Consider the following 19,981-nt stretch of genomic DNA (forward strand, 5'->3'; position numbering starts at 1 on the left):
AAGATCTTTCTAGTGCTACTTCTAACCCTGTCACCTTAAAATGTAACTTGTGGGAGCATGTCTAGTAAAAATCTTTACAACCTTGAGACATTCTTTTGATTTATTATAATAACCAATTAAAGAAGTATATAGCTCCCTTGCTAAGACTAGCAAGGGGGGCACTCTCCAGCCCCCTTTTTATGTCTATGTCAGAAGCATTTTCTGTCCCTTTTCATATTTTAATAAAACTCTGCTACACAAAAGCTCTTGAGTGATCAAGCCTGGTCCCTGGTCCTGAAGTTAAATCTTCTTTGGAGATCACAATTCCAACATCGTTCACCATAAGCTATCATCTTGGGGACTCATCTGGGATCTTCAGGACAAGGTAAGAACACTCAGAGCTCTAGCCTCTCTGCTTTCTCAGTATACATGCCTTCTGCTTTACTTTACTAACTCTCCAGTGTGCTTATGTGAATGAATGACATGCCCTGCATGAAGCAAGTGATGAACCCTGCTTTGTGGTTTCACGGAGCCTCATAATGACTGAAGACAGCCCCAGAAAGGAGAGCCTTGTCAGGGGTTTATACCAACCTGCCAATACCAAGAGATACCCAACATCCCTGTGAGGGGAGTGGCCAGAAATGGGCAAAGCATGTGGACCAAACTTTCCTTTCTCAGTCATCTTTTCCTGGTCTTTTTAACCATTTTGTAATTGAGTGGGGAATTAGAACTACTAACCTAATCCGTCGGATCATAGACTTTCAAGGAACTTGTGATCCATGCTGTTATATGTACTTTTACTTAGACCCCATGTATGGAAGCACCTAGCCTTTCTAGGAGCTGAAAGTTACATGAGCATGTTTGGAAGCGAGGCGGAACTCTAGCTCTAGGAACATCTCTCAGGCTAGAAGTCACTCTCCTGGCTGCCTACCTCAGGGGCCAGCAACCTGAAAGTGAGTCCTTGTCATGGCTGTGCCTCAAATCTATAGGGATAAAAACACTGCTGATGACCATGAGGTTTCTGAGGACACAGATAGGGAATTGCAGGATTTGGCCAGATTGAAAGTGCAATGCGCTTCTTCTGCTGGTATCGTTAGCTCTTAGTGGACCAGAGGAGGCTCTCTGGTGGCTTTTATCTCAACTCCTTAGACATTTGTTTTGTGGAATCTGTAGAAATAAACTATAAGGATTGGCCCTAATAGTTCAGGGACAAAAATCACCTTTTCCTCACTGACTGACCCTCCACCACCTCTTTTGCTGTCACATACACTAGCGTGGTGGAGCTCAGGAGGGACATCTTGGTTGTTGTTTGCCTCTTTATGACTCATTGCTTTTACTCCATTCAGGACTATACTCAGGAATGTGCATAGGCACACATGAGATGGATGCTTCCCCTGGTAGGCCCAGCGTGGGAAATATTCCAGGAAACTACTGTTACACCCTGGGTGGCATCAAAGGAAAAGGACAAATGAAATCAAAGGCCTTGGTGGTAAGGAAATAAATCACTTTGGGATGACATCAGATCTACCCCTGGTGCATCTCCACCCCACCTCCCTGGTAGAACTGGGAGGGACGAGTAAGGTGCCTGCATCAGTAAGGGACAGATAAAGTCTGACCAGGGAAGGAAAGCTTTGGTGGAAAATCTGTCTACACCCCCAACTAGAGCAGGGAGGGATACCTCTGGTGGAAAGAAGTTGTGGCTGTGGATGCCACTTCTTTCTCTTACAGATGGGCACAAGCAGTTCCAGAACCACTCTTTTAAAATGTATTTTTAAAAAATCTGGGACAAGTTTGATCCCCAGAATTTAAGAAAGACACACCTGATCTTCTGTGATACTGAATGTCTGCAATATCCTTTGGAAGATGGGGAATGCTGGCAGTTTGAAGGATTTCCCAATTATAGTACTGTTTTATAATTAGATCAGTTCTGTAGAAAACAAGACAAATGGATAGAAGTGCCATATGTGTTGTTCTTTATCTGTCTGCGAGACATACCAGACTTGGGTGTGAAACCTTCAGCTCTTTCCTATCCTCTTACTTCTTACTTTGCTCCTGTGTCTGGGGTTTCCAACTGAACAGGCTGAGAATCAGGGCACTCTTCCAGGAGGGGCTGCCTCAGGCTTGGTAAAAATTAAAACAGTACTGTTGGATGAGTGTGTAATTTCTTCACCGTCTCACCACAACAAAGATTCAAAATGGCAGACGAGTGTTACAGCTTGGTTACAACTCAGTTTTATTGAGCAAAGGATAGTATACCCTCGAGCTGTGAGGGTGGGCCAACCCCAGAGGATAGGCCTCAGTCCATCTTGGCTACCTCCTTTTGTGTATTTGTCTCCTCCGTGCCTTGAGCCTGCCCTATGCGAATTGGGCTGGCCAAAAAGGAGAGGAGTTTATTTCACCTGAAGTTCTCACTCTGGTCCATGGGTTTTCTTTTGTTCAGTTTTTGTGGGTTTTTTCCTTTCTTTGTCTTTTAGCCATTGACATTTTGGACTCTTTTTCCTATTCTAACTACCTAACAGTACCAATTGCAGTTGAGACTATTTAGAGGATCCAAAAGTACATAGATACCTTTATGGGACTAACTATACTTTATGAGCTTACTTGGAGAGATGTCATGTATGTCTTGGGACAAACACTGACCCCTGACTCAAAAAGCTTGGATTTTGGAGGAAGCTACTACTTTTGGAGATGAATGGCTTGAACGTGAGACAAGGGGAAAGAGGGAACATGAAATAGCCCGCCTTCCTACTGGAAGCCAAGCAGATCCCCTAACAGTACCAGACTGAGATGATAACATGGCTAAAGGAAGGTGGGATTAGAGCGACTTTGCCGGATGTATTCTTGAAGGACTCAAGCAAACACGTGCTAAGACTTTGAACTATGCTAAGTTGACTAACTCCTTGGAAGGAAAGTTATGACCAACCTAGATAGCATATTAAAAAGCAGAGATATTATGTTGCCAACAAAGGTCCATCTATTCAAGGCTATGGTTTTTCCAGTGGTCATGTATGGATGTGAGAGTTGGACTGTGAAGAAAGCTGAGCACTGAAGAATTGATTCTTTTGAACTGTGGTGCTGGAAAAGACTCTTGAGAGTCCCTTGGACTGCAAGGAGATCCAACCAGTCCATCCTAAAGGAGATCAGTCCTGGGTGTTCACTGAAAGGACTGATGCTGAGGCTTAAACTCCAATACTTTGTCCACCTCATGCAAAGTGTTGACTCATTGGAAAAGACCCTGATGCTGGGAGGGATTGGGGGCAGGATGAAAAGAGGATGACAGAGGATGAGATGTCTGGATGGCATCACTGACTCGATGAACATGAGTTTGGGTAAACTCCGTGAGTTGGTGGTGGACAGGGAGGTCTGGCGTGCCACGATTCATGAGGTCACAAAGAGTCGGACACAACTGAGTGACTGAACTGAAATGAACTGAACTGAAAGTTTAATTTTTAAAAAATGCCTGTAAGTCCCCATTTATTTGACATGTTGGGTAGCTGATCCTGTATAGTGGGAGTTACCTAATATTGACTGGTCAAAATTGACTACCACCAAGGTGGTTTCTAGAAATAAGAAATTTATATGCATTAAAAAAAAGTCCATGGAATCTCCTAAAGATTTCAAAAGTATTAGGGTCAGCTCTTATCACTATTTTCACTTCTCTCAGCCTTGTGAGATGAAATTATGAGTCTCAGAATATACTTGAAATAGAGTCCTAGAATTGACACTTACTACTTTGTCCAATATTCATGCATTTAGAAGCCATTGAAAGCTGGAAAAATTACTCTATTGTTTATGATTTGTTATTAACCCCATTCCTCAGGAGAATTACATCATGCCCTTGTTGAACTGCTGATATAATATGTGTCCTTTGTTTGTCTCACTGGAAACAGTTTCTTTATAACTGCGTGTGCAATTATATTACCATCCCAGTACATACATATAAGAAGGCTGAAGAATTGAGCTTGTGAGTATGTGTTCTTCTAGGTGCCTCTGAGATCTACACAGAGAAAGGATCTAAGGAGACTGTGGGAAATTGGACTCTATAAATATGTATAAAGAGATTTTCTGATGAAATCACAAGAAGAGAATAATAAATACTTTAGTTGTCAGGATTTCAGCTAAGACATGAGGAGAATAATAAATAGTACTGAGTTCCTCTTGGTCAGGTTAGCATTTTTCACATTTCTTTCCCCTTCTTACCCCTGATGAATTTCTTTATATCTTCAACTAAAGCAAGTATATGTCCTACCTTATGTATTAAAAATAATACTGAAATAAAAACAGAGGAAACTTATATACTAAGGTAATTAGATTCCTAATATTTTTCTTTGACTAGTTATTTACCTTTCCTAATTCATCCCATTCTCCTTACAGATATACATCTGAAAACAGGGCAAATGAATTTGCAAATGTATTGTTTGGCACATTTTTGATATTAAACATATTTGAGGAAAATAAAATACTATTGCATTTCTCCTAGATTTTTCAATGAATAGTCACATGTTGAGGCCAGAAACAAATACTTTTGAATTTTAAATAGAATATCATGAGACTCTTCCTAGAGGAGGTAATGCTTGGGATGAACGTTTAATAATCAATGGTATTTGTCTGATGGGAAAGACAAAGAAATGGTAGGAGGAAATCTAAAGGAAATATAACAAGCGGAGGAAAGCCTAGTAAGTACAAATAGAATTCTAAATTAGTTTGCAGAATTCTAGCATGTATTTCATTATAGCTGATAAATTTGTTAGGATGATTATTAAAATAAGCTTACTATTAATATATATATGAAAATTGTTTCTCTTATTGCTAAGCATTTAGTCACTAAATGTCTGGTGGAATGAATAGTTTTCCAGTTTTCTTCTAGAGGAACTGAGGGGGGTTTTCCTCCTGTATGTAATTATGTATAATAAAAGACCTTTGTGTAAATCCTATTGAAGTATATTGACTACAGGACAGGCAAAGCTGGATCAAATAAAGATAATTGAATTTAAAGACCAAATCCAATTTAGCTTCTCCCTGATCCCTGAAATAGACTTCACCAACTTGAAACTCCTTGCATGAACATTTAGTCTCTCAGTAGCATCCAACTCTTTGCAACCCCCATGGACTGTGGCTGGCAAGGCTCTTGTCGCCATGGAATTCTCCAGGCAAGAATACCAGAGTGGGTAACCATTTCCTTCTTCAGGGGATCTTCCCTACCCAGGGATCAACCTGGCTTTCCTGCATTGCAGGCAGATTCTTTATGTTCTGAGCCACCATGGAAGCCTGTGGAGCTGCTTACGAGGTGGTTAAGCCTATGTATCCTGTGTTCAGGTTAGATTTATTGAAGTATGATTATTTATTTAGTCGTAGTCAGTTGTAAGTGAAATTCTGAGGTTGGACAGAATGTCTGGGTAGAGAGCCATATATAATGAGAAGAAAAAGAACCATGGGGAAGAATATGGGTTTCAATGGAATTCAGGGCATCAACAAAATAAAGGGAGTCAGAAAAAGCAACAAAGGAGAAGAGTGTCTTGAGACTGAAGGAAAAATGAAAGATAGACTGTGTTTATAGAAACAAAATTTTTATTTTAAAGATAAAATAGTTTTAAGCACTGAACAAATAATCAACATAGAAGAGTCCTTTAAAAAGTTCATTGTATTTGGACAGAGTATAATTTTGAATTTTCTTCAAACATATGAACTTTCAAGAATAACGGAGACAAAGTCTCATGACAATGGTTTAAAAATCACTTAAATTGATTTAAAAATAGATAGCAAGTCATGGGGATTCATTTAGGATTATAGCATATTTCACAATGAGATCACAGCACCTATTAAAACAAATGTGTATAAACCTGAAATATATTTTATCATAAGGGAAATAACTGCTAAATTAATGCATGATTAAAATACATGTTTTGAGGGAAAACTGATAAACCTATATATATATATATATATATATATATATATATATATATATATGCTATGCTAAGTCACTTCAGTCATGTCCGACTCTGTGTGACCCCATAGAAGGCAGCCCACCAGGCTCCCCCATCCCTGGGATTCTCCAGGCAAGAACACTGGAGTGGGTTGCCATTTCCTTCTCCAATGCATGAAAGTGAAAAGTGAAAGTGAAGTCACTCAGTCATGTCCGACTCCTAGCGGCCCCATGGACTGCAGCCTACCAGGCTCCTCCATCCATGGGATTTTCCAGGCAAGAGTACTGGAGTGGGGTGCCATTGCCTTCTCCGATAGGTTTATTTATATATATGCAATTTACTAGAGAAAAGGTAAAGGAATGATAATGAGCTGTACTGAGGTCAGTCACTTCAGTTGTTTCCAACTCTCTGCAAACCCCATGCAAACCCCAGAAGCAGGGAGATTGTGTCAGGGTAAAAGGCGTAGCTAATATGTTACACCATGAATATAAAGTTTGAGAAGAATGTGAGTCAGGAAAAGGTAGTAAAAGCAGAAATGGTAAACTAAGACAATATGGGCCTTGTATTAAACTTTTGTGAGTGTATAGGCAATTGAAAATGAAAGCTTAATGAGGGACAGAGAAATGGCCAGAGAGATTCTTGTATTCCTTCCTCAATAAAGTTAGGTAATGATTTAGAAAAGCAAGCAAATAAGCATTTGAATTGCAGGTCTAAGGGACTAAGGGAATACTGTAATAATAGACTGCATTTTGGGCTCATTTACAAGTGGATTTCTATGATGCTGCAGATACTTCTGCACAATCCTACTGGAAGAAGAGAATCTGTGATCAACCAGTATGAGTAGAAGGTAAATGTCATACTGGGTTGATTTTCAGGGTTCTAGGAAATATTTGGAGAAACAGTGATATGAATGATGTGCCTATTTTCAATCTGTGAGAAAAAAAATAAACCTACAAGGAATTTAAATAATGCTTACATATGGAAATTGCCAGCAAATATATTTCATAACATACACTAATATTTTCATGGACTTCCCTGGTGGCTCAGTGTAAAGAATCCACCTGCCAATGAAGGAGATGCAGGTTTGATTCCTGGGATGGGAGGATCCTCTAGAGAAGATAATGGCAACCCACTCCAGTATTCTTGCTTGGGAAATCTCGTGTACAGAGGCACCTGGTGCGCTACACTCCAAAAGGTCGCAAAAGAGTCAGATATAACTTATGACTTAATGATTAGAACAACAGCGAATCACTTCCATAATAGAATGAATGGAGCAGACAGAAAACAGAGCTCTATGATAGTGTCCAAAGGTGGTTTGTAATAAATATATTAAAACTGGTTATTTCTCATTGGGAATCACATGATAAACTGAATTCCACTGAACAAATATAGTTACTTATTCAATATATAGTATATTTTAAGTTTTATGTTCATGGTTTTGATACTTTCTGATTTATTTTCCTAGAATAATATTGATAAAATAAATTTTGGTATATATTTGAAATACAGGTAATATTAATTGTTCAGATTTTGATAACTTGAGAAATAATCATAGCAGCTTTCCATCTTTGGATATCATTGAATCAGGTAAAAATTTTCCCGGTTTAAATTTGCAGAAATAAACTTGCATGTGATTCATGTATCACATTTTATCCCAATATAAGTTTGCCTTATTTCTTTATTGTCATGTTACATTTTATGTTATTGTCTCTAAAATACCTATTTTTTTCCATATTTCTTAAAAAATTTACCTAGGTTCCAACTTGGGGATAAAGACAGATTCTAAATACTTGTTACAACCTTATATGTAACATATGTGTACTTAGCATACTAATTGTCTTATATAATTGCCACATTTAGATCATTGCCTATGTCTTCTTTGACTATGCCACTTTATAACTTATTTTCCCAAGATCTAGAGCAACTTCTAAAAGTGTGTTATTATCATTACTATTATTTTACTTCTACTAGACTGTCCAAATGAATTATAAGTTCTTTGATTGAAAAACAAACAAACAAAAAAAACCAGTTATGTTACACAGAATTTATGTTCTCAGAACTTGTTAGCTTAGCAGAACAAACTGCATTCAATGAGATAGTGTTTAACTAATTATGCAAAAACCAGAAGAATTCACATTGACTAGAAGGAGTGCTTCTTCTCTCTATGGTGAATGTTTGTATGCCTCTGAGAGTGTATATGTTTCTATATATGTAACAGAAAATGAGAGAGAGAAATAGAAAACAGAAGCAGAAATTTGAGATACATCAACCAGGGAGACTCTATCTGTATTCCTGGACAAATTAAATTGTTACATTAAAAAAAAATGAATATGTCTTTCAAAATGCCATTTTAAACCACATTTAACCACTGACAATATGAATTTAGGTAAAAACAGAAAATAAGAAAGACAGTCAATACAAACTGCCATCTTGAATCAGACTCTCTAAACCCGGCAGTTCCAAGCCAACATGCTCCAGCTCAATGGTACAGTCTTCATGCCCTCAGTACTGACACTGATTGGGATCCCTGGCCTGGAGTCTGTGCAGTTCTGGATTGGCATTCCCTTCTGTGCCATGTACATCATTGCTCTATTTGGAAATTTCCTAATCTTGGTCATCATCAAATCTGAGCGCGGCCTCCATGAACCCATGTATCTCTTCCTGGCAATGCTTGGAGTGACAGACATTGCTCTCAGTACCTGTATCCTACCAAAACTGTTAGGGATATTCTGGTTCCATTCAGCAGAAATATATTTTGATGCCTGTCTCTTTCAGATGTGGCTCATCCATACCTTCCAGTGTACTGAGTCAGGTGTTCTGCTGGCCATGGCCTTGGACCGCTATGTGGCAATCTGTGACCCTCTGAGACATGCAGCTATTTTTACCCACAAACTCCTCACTCAGATTGGGGTTGGAGTGACACTCAGAGCAGGTGTCCTTATAGCTCTGTGTCTCATCCTCATCAAATGCCGGCTGAAACACTATCGGACCACTGTGGTCTCCCATTCATTCTGTGAGCACATGGCCATTGTGAAGCTGGCAGCAGAAGATACTCGAATCAACAAGATTTATGGTCTTTTTGTGGCTTTCATTATACTTGGATTTGACATAATCTTCATCACACTCTCTTACATTCGAATATTTATAACTGTTTTCAAACTGCCTCAAAAGGAAGCTAGACTCAAAGCTTTTAACACTTGCACTGCCCACATTTGCGTCTTCCTTGTGTTTTATCTCCTGGGTTTCTTCTCCTCCTTTACACACAGATTTGGGTTCCATATTCCATCTTACATTCACATTCTTCTGTCCAATCTTTACCTGCTCGTCCCACCTTTTCTCAATCCTATTGTTTATGGTGTAAAGACCAAACAGATTCGAGATCGAGTGTCCAAGATTTTTCACTTGAAGAATGCATCTTGACCTCTCATCTATCTTATTTCAAATAATACAAATTCAGTCTGAGAAACACTAATTTTTAGTGTGATTGTTTGCTTTCTTTTGTTCATTGGTTTCCTGAAATAGAGAGCTCTAGATTTTACATTTGCAACACTGAAGCTCTGATTCCTATTCCAATAATTTCACTTGTATGGATACAGAATTACTTGGAGCATACATTTAGCCAGTAGATAACACAGAAGAAGAAATTATGAAGACTTTGTTTTTAATTAAATAAATTTGAAGGACTTCTTTTAAAAGTGCAACTAAATATTAATACTTTTTTGCTTCTTCTGTTTAAAAATATGAAGTGGCATCAATGCTACTGTGTAAAAATATCAGTGTAATGAATTATAATATATTGTGTATGGAACAAAATCTATGCTGTTGTTTATAAATATACTTATTATCATCATTATTATTGTATTTAAGGCCCTAAGGTTCTTTGTTCTGCAATTATGTGTTGAACATTAAGTCTACTTATACCTTATACATTGAAACATATTTATATTTTATATTTATAATATTAAGCAATGTAAGCATATTTATATTATTAAAATATTAAAATCATACTAAAATGTGTAATAGAGTTATAACTGAAGTTAATGGAAGCATTAAGTAAATATAAAAAACTGCACATTTAATATACTTGTTTTGACCTATGATATGATATATTAGCAATATTTTTTAGGTAAAAGCAAGTTCTATAACTATATCTGAAGAAGAAACAACTAATTCTATAAGAGGAGATTATACATATTCTATATATATATATATATATATAGAATCCTTATGTTTATATATATTTTTATATATATACACATATGACATATATATACATATATATGTATATATATATATACTTATATATATATATACACATATGACACACACACACACACACACACACACACATATATATATATATATATATATATACACACACACATATGACTTCCATCACACTTGTTCATGGAAGGCTCTTACTCTGGCTCTGTCTCTGTGTGTGAAGCATTCACAATTAGCTCATATATTTGTAGACAGTTATGCCAGTGCAGGTTAAGGTTTTTGATGACAAAGAAGACCAAATCCTTCACTTTACAGATAGGGGAAGTAAGCTCAAAGTGGTCATGCATAACGGTCATGAGTAATGAGAAATATGTTTACCCAAGATTTTACCTAAATTAGCTCTGAGTATATGTATACTTTTTCAAATGGTTTTCTTGTTAATTTTGTTTCCCAGTAAATACCCAGAAATGAGATAGCTGGATATTATGGATAATGGTTCTTTTCTTATTCCATATAAACTTTAGATTTTTTTTTTGTTTTATTTCTGTGAAAAATATTCCTTGGAGTTTGATAGGAATAATACTGAATATGTAGATGGCTTTAGGTGATAAGGACGTTTGACAGTGTTAATTCTCCCAAGCCATGAACACAGAATGCCTTTCCATTTATTTGTGTATTCATCAATTTCTTTCAAAACTGTCTGTACAGGTCTTTTACCTCCTTGGTTACATGTATTCCCAAACTCATTTTATTATTTTTCTTGAGACTGCTAATAGGGTTGTTGTTTTAATTTCTATTTCTGCTAAGGCACTGTTAGCATACAGAAATGCAACAAATTTTTAAACATCCAATTTGTATTCTTAAATGTTACTATATTCATACATCATGGTGAAGTAGATAGAGTAATTTATGTATAAAATCATGTCACCCACAAATAGTGTGACTGTTCCACTTCTTTCCAATATGAATGAACTTTATTTCTTCTTCTCGCCTAGTTGCTCTGGCTAGGACTTCCAATATTTTGTTTACTAGGAGTGCCAAGAGTGGACATCCTTATCTTGTTCTTGTTCTTACACGAATGACTTTCAGTTTCTCACTATGGAGTGTGTTACCTGTGGGTTTGTCAGAAATGTCTTTTTTATTATGTTGAAGTGCTTTCTATTCATACTTTATTGAAAGGAAATATAGTTATAGACTTAAATACTGTGTTGCAGTTCAGCTCAGTTCAGTTGCTCAGGTGTGTCTGACTCTTTGCGACCCCATGAACTGCAGCACACCAGGCCTCCCTGTCCATCACCAACTCCTGGAGTTCACTCAAACTCATGTCCATCAAGTCGGTGATGCCATCCAGTCATCTCATCCTCTGTCGCCCCCTTCTCCTCCTGCCCTCAATCCCTCCCAGCATCAGGGTCTTTTCCAATGAGTCAACTCTTTGCATGAGGTGGCCAAAGTACTGGAGTTTCAGCCTTAGCATCATTCCTTCCAAAGAAATCCCAGGGCTGATCTCCTTCAGAATGGACTGGTTCGATCTCCTTGCAGTCCAAGGGACTCTCAAGAGTCTTCTCCAACACCACAGTTCAATAACTCAGAAGACTTAACTACATTCAATTAGATAGTTTTAAACTAATTTTGCAAAAACCATAGGAATTCACATTGACTGGAAGTAGTACTCCCTCTCTCTATAGTGAATATTTGTAAGTTTCCAAGTGTGTATGTGTTTATATCTCTGTATACATAACAAAAAAAGAGACAGGGAAATAGAGAACAGAAGGAAAATTCAAAATAAATTATTCAGGGAAACTCTATATGCATTCACAACCAAATTTAACTGCAATATTTAAAAAAATGAGTATGTGTGTCAAAATGCCATTTGAAACCACATTTAACTACTGATGGTATGAACATAAGTAAAAACATAAAACAATAAAGATACTCAGAGAAAACCACCATCTTGAATCAGACTCTCTAAACCAGAGAGTTCAAAACAAACAGGCTCCAGCTCAGTGGTACAGTCTTCATGCCCTCAGTGCTGACACTGATTGGGATCCCTGGCCTGGAGTCTATGCAGTTCTGGATCAGCATTTCTTTCTATGCCATGAACATCACTGCTCCGTTTGGGAATTTCCTGCTACTGGTCATTGTCAAATCTGAGCCCAGCCTCCATGAACCCATATATGTTTTCCTGGCAATGCTTTGAGTGACAGACATTACTCTCAATACCTGCACCCTGCCAAAAATGTTAGGAATATTCTGGTTCCATTCACCAGAAATATATTTTGATGCCTATCTTTCAGATGTGGCTCATCCATACCTTCCAGTGTATTGAGTCAGGTATTCTGCTGGCCATGGCCTTGGATTGTTACATGGCTATCTGTGATCCTCTGAGACATGCAATCATTTTTACCCAGAAACTCCTCACTCAGATTGGTGTTGGAGAGACACTCTGAGCAGCCCTCTTTGCAGCTCCCTGTCTCATCCTCATCAAATGCTGGCTCAAACACTACTGGACCACTGTGGTTCCCCATTCATACTGTGAACACATGGCCATTGTGAAGCTGGCAGCAGAAGATATTTGAATCAACAAGATCTATGGTCTCTTTGTGGTTTTCATTATACTCTAATTTGACATAATCTTCATCATACTCTCTTACATTTAAATATTTGTAACTGTCTTCAATCTGACTCAAAAAGAAGCTAGACTCAAAGTTTTTAACACTTGCATTGCCCACATTTGTGTATTCCTTGAGTTTTATCCCCTCATTTTCTTCTTGCTTTTTGCACACAGGTTTGGTTTCCATATTCCACCTTACATTCACATTCTTCTATCCAATCTCTATCTGTCTGTCCCATCTTTGCTCAATCCTATTGTTTATGATGTGAAGACCAAACAGATTCGAGATAAAATACCCAAGATTTTCCACTCTAAGGGTGCATCTTGAGTTCTCTTTTATTTTATTTCAAACAATAGCAGAAACGAGTACTGAGAAAATGTTCTTGAGAGTTTGTACTTTCTCAGATTCAATGTGTGCTGAAGAGCAATGTTCTGGTTTTGCATTCAAGACAATAAGGCTTTGACTTCTATTTAAACATCTTAGCTTGTTTTGGATACAGAGTTTGTTGAAACACACAGAATTAGTCATATCTAACCTGAGAAATCTATATGCAGGTCAGGAAGCAACAGTTAGAACTGGATATGGAACAACAGACTGGTTACAAATAGGAAAAGGAGTACATCAAGGATGTATATTATCACCCTGCTTATTTAACTTATATGCAGAGTACATCATGAGAAACGCTGGACTGGAAGAAACACAAGCTGGAATCAAGATTGCCGGGAGAAATATCAATAAGTTCAGATATGCAGATGACACCATCCTTATGGCAGAAAGTGAAGAGGAACTAAAAAGCCTCTTGATGAGAGTGAAAGAAGAGAGTGAAAAAGTTGGCTTAAAGCTCAACATTCAGAAAACGAAGATCTTGGCATCCGGTCCCATGACTTCATGGGAAATAGATGGGGAAACAGTGTCAGACTTTATTTTTTTGGACTCCAAAATCACTGCAGATGGTGATTGCAGCCATGAAATTAAAAGACACTTACTCCTTGGAAGGAAAGTTATGACCAACCTAGATAGCATATTGAAAAGCAGAGATAATACTTTGCAAACAAAGGTCCGTCTAGTCAAGGCTGTGGTTTTTCCTGTGGTCATGTATGGATGTGAGAGTTCGACTGTGAAGAAGGCTGAGCACCGAAGAATTGATGCTTTTGAACTGTGGTGTTGGAGAAGACTCTTGAGAGTCCCTTGGACTGCAAGGAGATCCAACCAGTCCATTTTGAAGGAGATCAGCCTTGGGATTTCTTTGGAGGGAATGATGCTGAAGCTGAAACTCCAGTACTTTGGCCACCTCATGCAAAGAGTTGACTCATTGGAAAAGACTCTGATGCTGGGAGGGATTGGGGGCAGGAGGAGAAGGGGACGACAGAGGATGAGATGGCTGGATGGTATCACTGACTCGATGGAAGTGAGTCTGTGTGAATTCCGGGAGTAGGTGATGGACAGGGAGGCCTGGCATGCTGCGATTCATGGGGTCGCAAAGAGTCGGACACGACTGAGCGACGGAACTGAACTGAACTGAACTGAATCTACACATGATATAAAGTACAAAATTTAAGCTCAATTGACTCTTGGTGACAGATGTTTCCTAAAAGCAAAATTAAATGATAGTATTTTAGCCTATGCTAAAATATATCAAGTGTCATTTTGGGGACTGCAAAAGAAATTCAGTATAATGTATTATAATTCTAGTATATCTGAAAATAAATTTGTCCTTATCCTCTATCATTTATTGAAACACTTCATCATCCTAAAGTTCTTTACTGAATGATCATGAATTAACCATTAAGTGGGGAATGAGGGTTTTACTATATGCATCAAATGGTAGTAATATTTTCTTATTTCCTGAGAAAACAATCACACAACCTACTACAGGAGCATATATAGTGGAGTTCTTATATATTAAACTCAAATGGAAAAATTTGAATTGGTAGTAACTAAAGTCAGTGTGGAATGATTAGCAATGTACTTCCTTGTTTTATGTTATGGTCTTACAAACAAGTAAAGTAAAGTTTTAAATAATGTGTTTTAATACTATAGCTGAAAAGGAAAATAAGTTCTGCAAGTGAAGCTATATATATTTTTAAATTATGCTCATGGTTTTATTATTTTTATGTTTCCATGAATCTAATTTTCAAAATAATTACTGCAGTTGGATTCATACATTTGAACTTGCATTAGCTTTTGTTAACTTAAAATTGCTTTTACTGTAAATGTTTTTGTGGATTGGTGAACCGTGGTTCTTATAGAAACTTATAGAAATTTTAAATAGTAAAGATCAGATGTAAGTTGATAAAATCAACTATAAAGGAAGAGTAATGAGTATGGCCTAATGAAACAGACATCTGATGGCCAAGGCCAGAACCTGGAATATTTAGAGATGTGAATTTGGATCCTCTCCCTTATTCTACATTCTACCTTCTGATTAACATATATTCACTTCATGTTCTTTGTTATGATCCTGAAATCTTCACATTCCATGTAGTTTGTGAAGTATAATTTCAGACTCTACCAGGGCTAAAAGTAACATTTTCATTATATTTATGTGTTCAAGTTTTGGACTAAAATTTGTTTTTAATGGAGTTATGGTTGTCTGTCTTACAAAATTATGTGTGGTCTTCACCATTAACACTTCATTGTCCTTTAATTCCAAAAGATGACCAATAACATGCATAGTGCCAAAAGTCGGAATTTTTCCAATTGGACTTTTTTGCTCTTAGGACACTTTTATACTTAAGAGATGTATCCATTTCTATTAGTTTCACTCTCATTAATTGTGATATATCTTCTACCTGGAGACCCTGACCCTGATTCTGAATTGATAAAATAGTCTTCATTCTATAACATTAGGCTCAGACATTTTTTTGGTATCTTCTTTCTCAAGATTCCTTAACTGAGGTTTCCTTCTGGGGTCAGAGTTGTTTTGTAATCCACAGTGATCTGTGCAGTTCAAACCATATTATATTAAAATGTATCTGTAGTTTAGGGAATTATGTATGTATGTGCTTAGTCTATGGGGTCACACAGAGTCAGACATGACTGAAGCGACTTAGCAGCAGCAGCAACAGTGCTTAGTTGATCAGTCATGTCCAACTCTTTGCGACCCCATAGACTATAGCTTGCCAGGCTCCTCTGTCCATAGGATTCCCCAGCAAGAATACTGGAGTGGGTAGCCATTCCCCACTCCAGGGTACCTTCCTGACCCCAAGGATTGAATCTGGGTCTCCTGTATTGCTGGTAGATTCTTTGTCATCTGAGCCACCGGTGAAGCCCTTGGTGAATTATACAGTATGTCTAATAATTTAACTTCATCACTTTTTGTCATAATGTGGCACAATAAATTCTTAATGACTTGGACTGACTCTATTACTGCTTTTATTTATTTGGTTTGATGTTCACTGAAAGAAGCAATTTTGAAGGATAGGCTGGTGGAAAAACACATGCCATAAAATCCATATACATTAATATTTATTTAAGGTAATAGAGCTCCCTAGTATTCCCTGGCAACTCTCTGGTGGCTCAGCTGGGAAAGAATCCACCTGCAATGTGGGAGACCTGGGTTCAATGCCTGTGTTGGAAAGATCCACTGGAGAAGGGAACAACTACCCACTCCAGTATTCTGGCCTGGAGAATTCCATGGACTGTATAGTCCATGGGCTCAAAAAGAATCAGACATGACTGAGCAACTTTCACTCACCCAGTATAGATATCTATTGGACAGTTAAAAGTAAGATCTAGGAGGCGGGGAAAGCTTGTCTAGTTCATCTTATCTTCTACTCCTGATATAGTTCTGACACTGGTATAAGCAGAGTACAATTTATTGAATAAACATAATAATGAAATTCCCCTCAGCATCTAATTGCATCTTTACAGCAGCCTAAAAAATATTTAGTCCATGTTAGATTTGATGAACCTGAAAACTGAGATTAATGGGAAGTCTGTTTCTCACTGTGGGGTGGAAGTTACAAATATCAAAAAGGAGAAAAGTTGAATAATTATCTGTAGTTCGGGATTTTTTTAAAGATATCCATCAGTGAACCTGAAAGTTTACAATGTCTGTTGATATAATTTATCAAAATGAATGTAGATGTAATTTATGTAATGTGAGTAAAACTGATACATGTGTCAACATGCTTGTGTGTGATTGTGTTTTCTAATATTTTGTTTTCTGCAATGGCCTTTGCGCAATGAATTCCCAGTATAAATAAGCCCAAAAGGTCACTAGCAAATTCTAAGCTACATCACAAGATAGAACTTTTGATTCTATGGATCTATTTTGTTGATGTTCAGTCACTCAGTCATGTCAACTGTTTGCAACCCCATGGACTGCAGCATGTCAGGATACCCTGTCCATCACCAGCTCCCAGAGCTTGCTCAAACTCATGTCCATTGAGTCAGTGATGCCATCCAACCATTTCATCCTCTGCGGTCTCCTTCTCCTTCTGCCCTCAATCTTTCCCAGTATCAGGGTCTTTTCTAAAGAGTTGGCTCTCCAAATTAGGTGGCCAAAGTATTGGAGCATCAGCCTCAGTATCAGTCCTTCTAAGGAATATTCAGGATTGATTTCTTTTAGGATTGACTGGTTTGATCTCCTTGCAATCCAAGGGACTCTCAAGAGTCTTCTCCAACATCACAGTTCAAAAGCATCAATACTTTGGCACTCAGCCTTCTTTATGGTCCAACTCTTACATCCATATATGACTATTGGAAAAACCATAGCCTTGACTAGATGGACCTTTGTTGGCAAAGTAATGTCTCTGCTTTTTAATATGCTATCTAGTTTGGTCATAACTTTCCTTCCAAGGAGTAAGCGTCTTTTAATTTCATGGCTGCAATCACCATCTGCAGTGATTTTGGAGCCCCCCGAAATAAAGTCTGACACTGTTTCCACTGTTTCCCCATCTATTTCCCATGAAATGATGGGACCAGATGCCATGATCTTCGTTTTCTGAATGTGGAGCTTTAAGCCAACTTTTTCACTCTCCTCTTTCACTTTCATCAAGAGGCTCTATGGTTCTTCCTCGCTTTCTGCCATAAGGGTGGTGTCATCTGCATATCTGAGGTTATTGATATTTCTCCTGGCAATCTTGATTCCAGCTTATGCTTCATCTAGCCCAGCATTTTGTAGGATGTACTCTGCATGTAAGTTAAATGAACAAGGTGACAACAGATAGCCTTGATGTACTCCTTTCCTGATTTTTAACCAGTCCATTGTTCCACGTCCAGTTCTAACTGTTGCTTCTTGGCCTGCATACACGTTTCACAGGAGGCAGGTAAAACCTCTGGATCTATAGGTTTGTCAAATTCCATTCCAGTGATCTTGACTTTATCACATGAGCTATGTTTTTATAATTACAGAGTTAATGTCATAAACTTTGTTTGTGTGCACATCATTTTTATCCAGCTAGAATTAAATTGCTTTGAAAGTAGGAAAGGATTTCACTAATCTATATTTTTCCAATACTGTAGAACCCACTGAAACTCCCAACTTCTCTGACCATGAGTCCTATTGATGTTGCACACCAGTAGAGTGTGATGCAAAGGCTTTACAACTCTAATTTCCCAAACCCGACAGTATCTTTAAGTGATATCACAAATCCTATAGGGCTAAGCTTTACAGTGCTGAAATTGCCCCAAACTATCCAATTGTGTCTTTCTCAGATGACTTTAGGAAGACAGCACCTTGCAAATTCTAGATTATACTAAATGAATCTCATTTGACATCCTAACTTTTATTCTTATATCGTTAATGTTTTTAATGCTACTTTATCTAAATTTATCACAAATTTCTGTTTTTTACATCATTTTCCTTTATGCAAAATTCTATCTGAATACAATAATGAACTGAAAAATGTCCTAAAGTTATATTTTCTCCAGTGGTCAGCATGATATCATGAGGACACTCTGAGAGAGGTACTGATTATAGCACTAACAGTTCTTTACCAAGTTGTTACTTAGTGTTTTGTGATGACATTCCTTAACGGTAAGTTGCATATTTTTAATGAGGGAAATTTAACAAATTGTATTTTTTCATATTTTACTTTATGGTAGTTCAGTATGATGTCAAAAGGAAAAGAAACAATGATACTGTGGATATTTTGTTAGAATTTTAAGTCTAAGGGAAATTAAGTTTTTATTAATGAAATAGAGGAATGCCACTTAAGTTAGATAAATAATCTGGGTTGAAAAAATAGCACCATTAAGTTTGCATACTGACTTTGGGAAAAAAAAATAGTACGAAGAATGTTTCCTAACCTATATCCATTTAGCAGAAAAAGTGGATTCATGGATGTCCATGTTGCACTTGAGACATGTGTCTTTTAGTGTATTTACTATCATATCCACACACTTCACACAATTCTTTCAGTTCAACTCTGGGTTCAACAAGAAGCACATAATTTATACTTTTTGGTATTTATGATTTAACTCTTCTTTTTGTAAGATGCCATTTAGGTAAATTTAGGCTTCCCAGGTGGTGCTAGTGGTAAAGAACTTGCCAATGCAGGAGACATAAGAGTTGCAGGTTTGACCCCTGGGTCAGGAAAATTCCCTGGAGGAGGGCTTGGAAACTCACTCCAGCATCTTGCCTGGAGAATCCTATGGATAGAGAAGCCTGGCAGGCTACAGTCCTTAAGGTCACAAGGAGTCCAACACGACAGAAGCGACTTTAGTACGCACAAATGCATTTAAGTAAATAGAATGCTATATGCAAAAATAATTGGGATTGGACTATAAAAGTCCTATTCTTAAACCTATAGAACATAAATATTCAATATTTTTTAGAACCTTAAATACAGCATAACACTGTTTTTATATTTTCAATTATGTTTATTTATAATATATTAATGTAAGTGAGTGTAAATGTGGACTTTCTTGGGGGCTCAGTGGTAAAGAATCCACCTTTCAATGCAGGAGAAGTGAAAGTTTGATCCTTGGGTCAAGAAGATCTTCTGGAGAAGGAAATGGCAACTCACTCCAGTACTCTTGAATGGGGAAACCCATGGATAGAAGAACATGCCAGGTTATAGTCCATGGAGTTACAAAAGTGTCAGACACAACTCAGCCACTAAACAACAATACAATGTAATTGGGGGGAAATTCAATATGCTCTTGAAGGGTTCTCCTTCACAGTTTGCTTAATTTCTTATTTCACTATAAGAAAGTGAAGACAAAAATATTGGAAAGTGTCTTTTTGGTTTGGTTAATGAAAAAATCCATTTCAAGAATAAGTTCTGACTGGCC

At 37.4% G+C, this 19,981-nt stretch overlaps 1 protein-coding gene and 1 pseudogene across 1 annotated transcript; both read left to right on the plus strand.

The window, feature by feature from the left end:
* The first annotated feature begins 8,372 nt into the window (after positions 1–8,372).
* Positions 8,373–9,323, plus strand: LOC113904773 (olfactory receptor 52A5-like). Its single transcript, XM_027561864.1, has one exon. It carries the CDS (start codon positions 8,373–8,375, stop codon positions 9,321–9,323), a length of 951 nt encoding a protein of 316 aa, XP_027417665.1.
* Positions 9,324–10,384: 1,061 nt separating this feature from the next.
* LOC113904937 lies at positions 10,385–13,066 on the plus strand (annotated as a pseudogene).
* The last annotated feature ends 6,915 nt before the right edge of the window (positions 13,067–19,981 follow it).

The sequence above is a fragment of the Bos indicus x Bos taurus genome, chromosome 15 (genome assembly GCF_003369695.1).
Source record: "Bos indicus x Bos taurus breed Angus x Brahman F1 hybrid chromosome 15, Bos_hybrid_MaternalHap_v2.0, whole genome shotgun sequence".
Classification (NCBI taxonomy): Eukaryota; Metazoa; Chordata; class Mammalia; order Artiodactyla; family Bovidae; genus Bos; species Bos indicus x Bos taurus.

Coding starts and splice junctions, on each gene's coding strand:
- LOC113904773 (XM_027561864.1), top strand. CDS start 8,373: ATGCTCCAGCTCAATGGTACAGTCTTCATGCCCTCAGTACTGACACTG.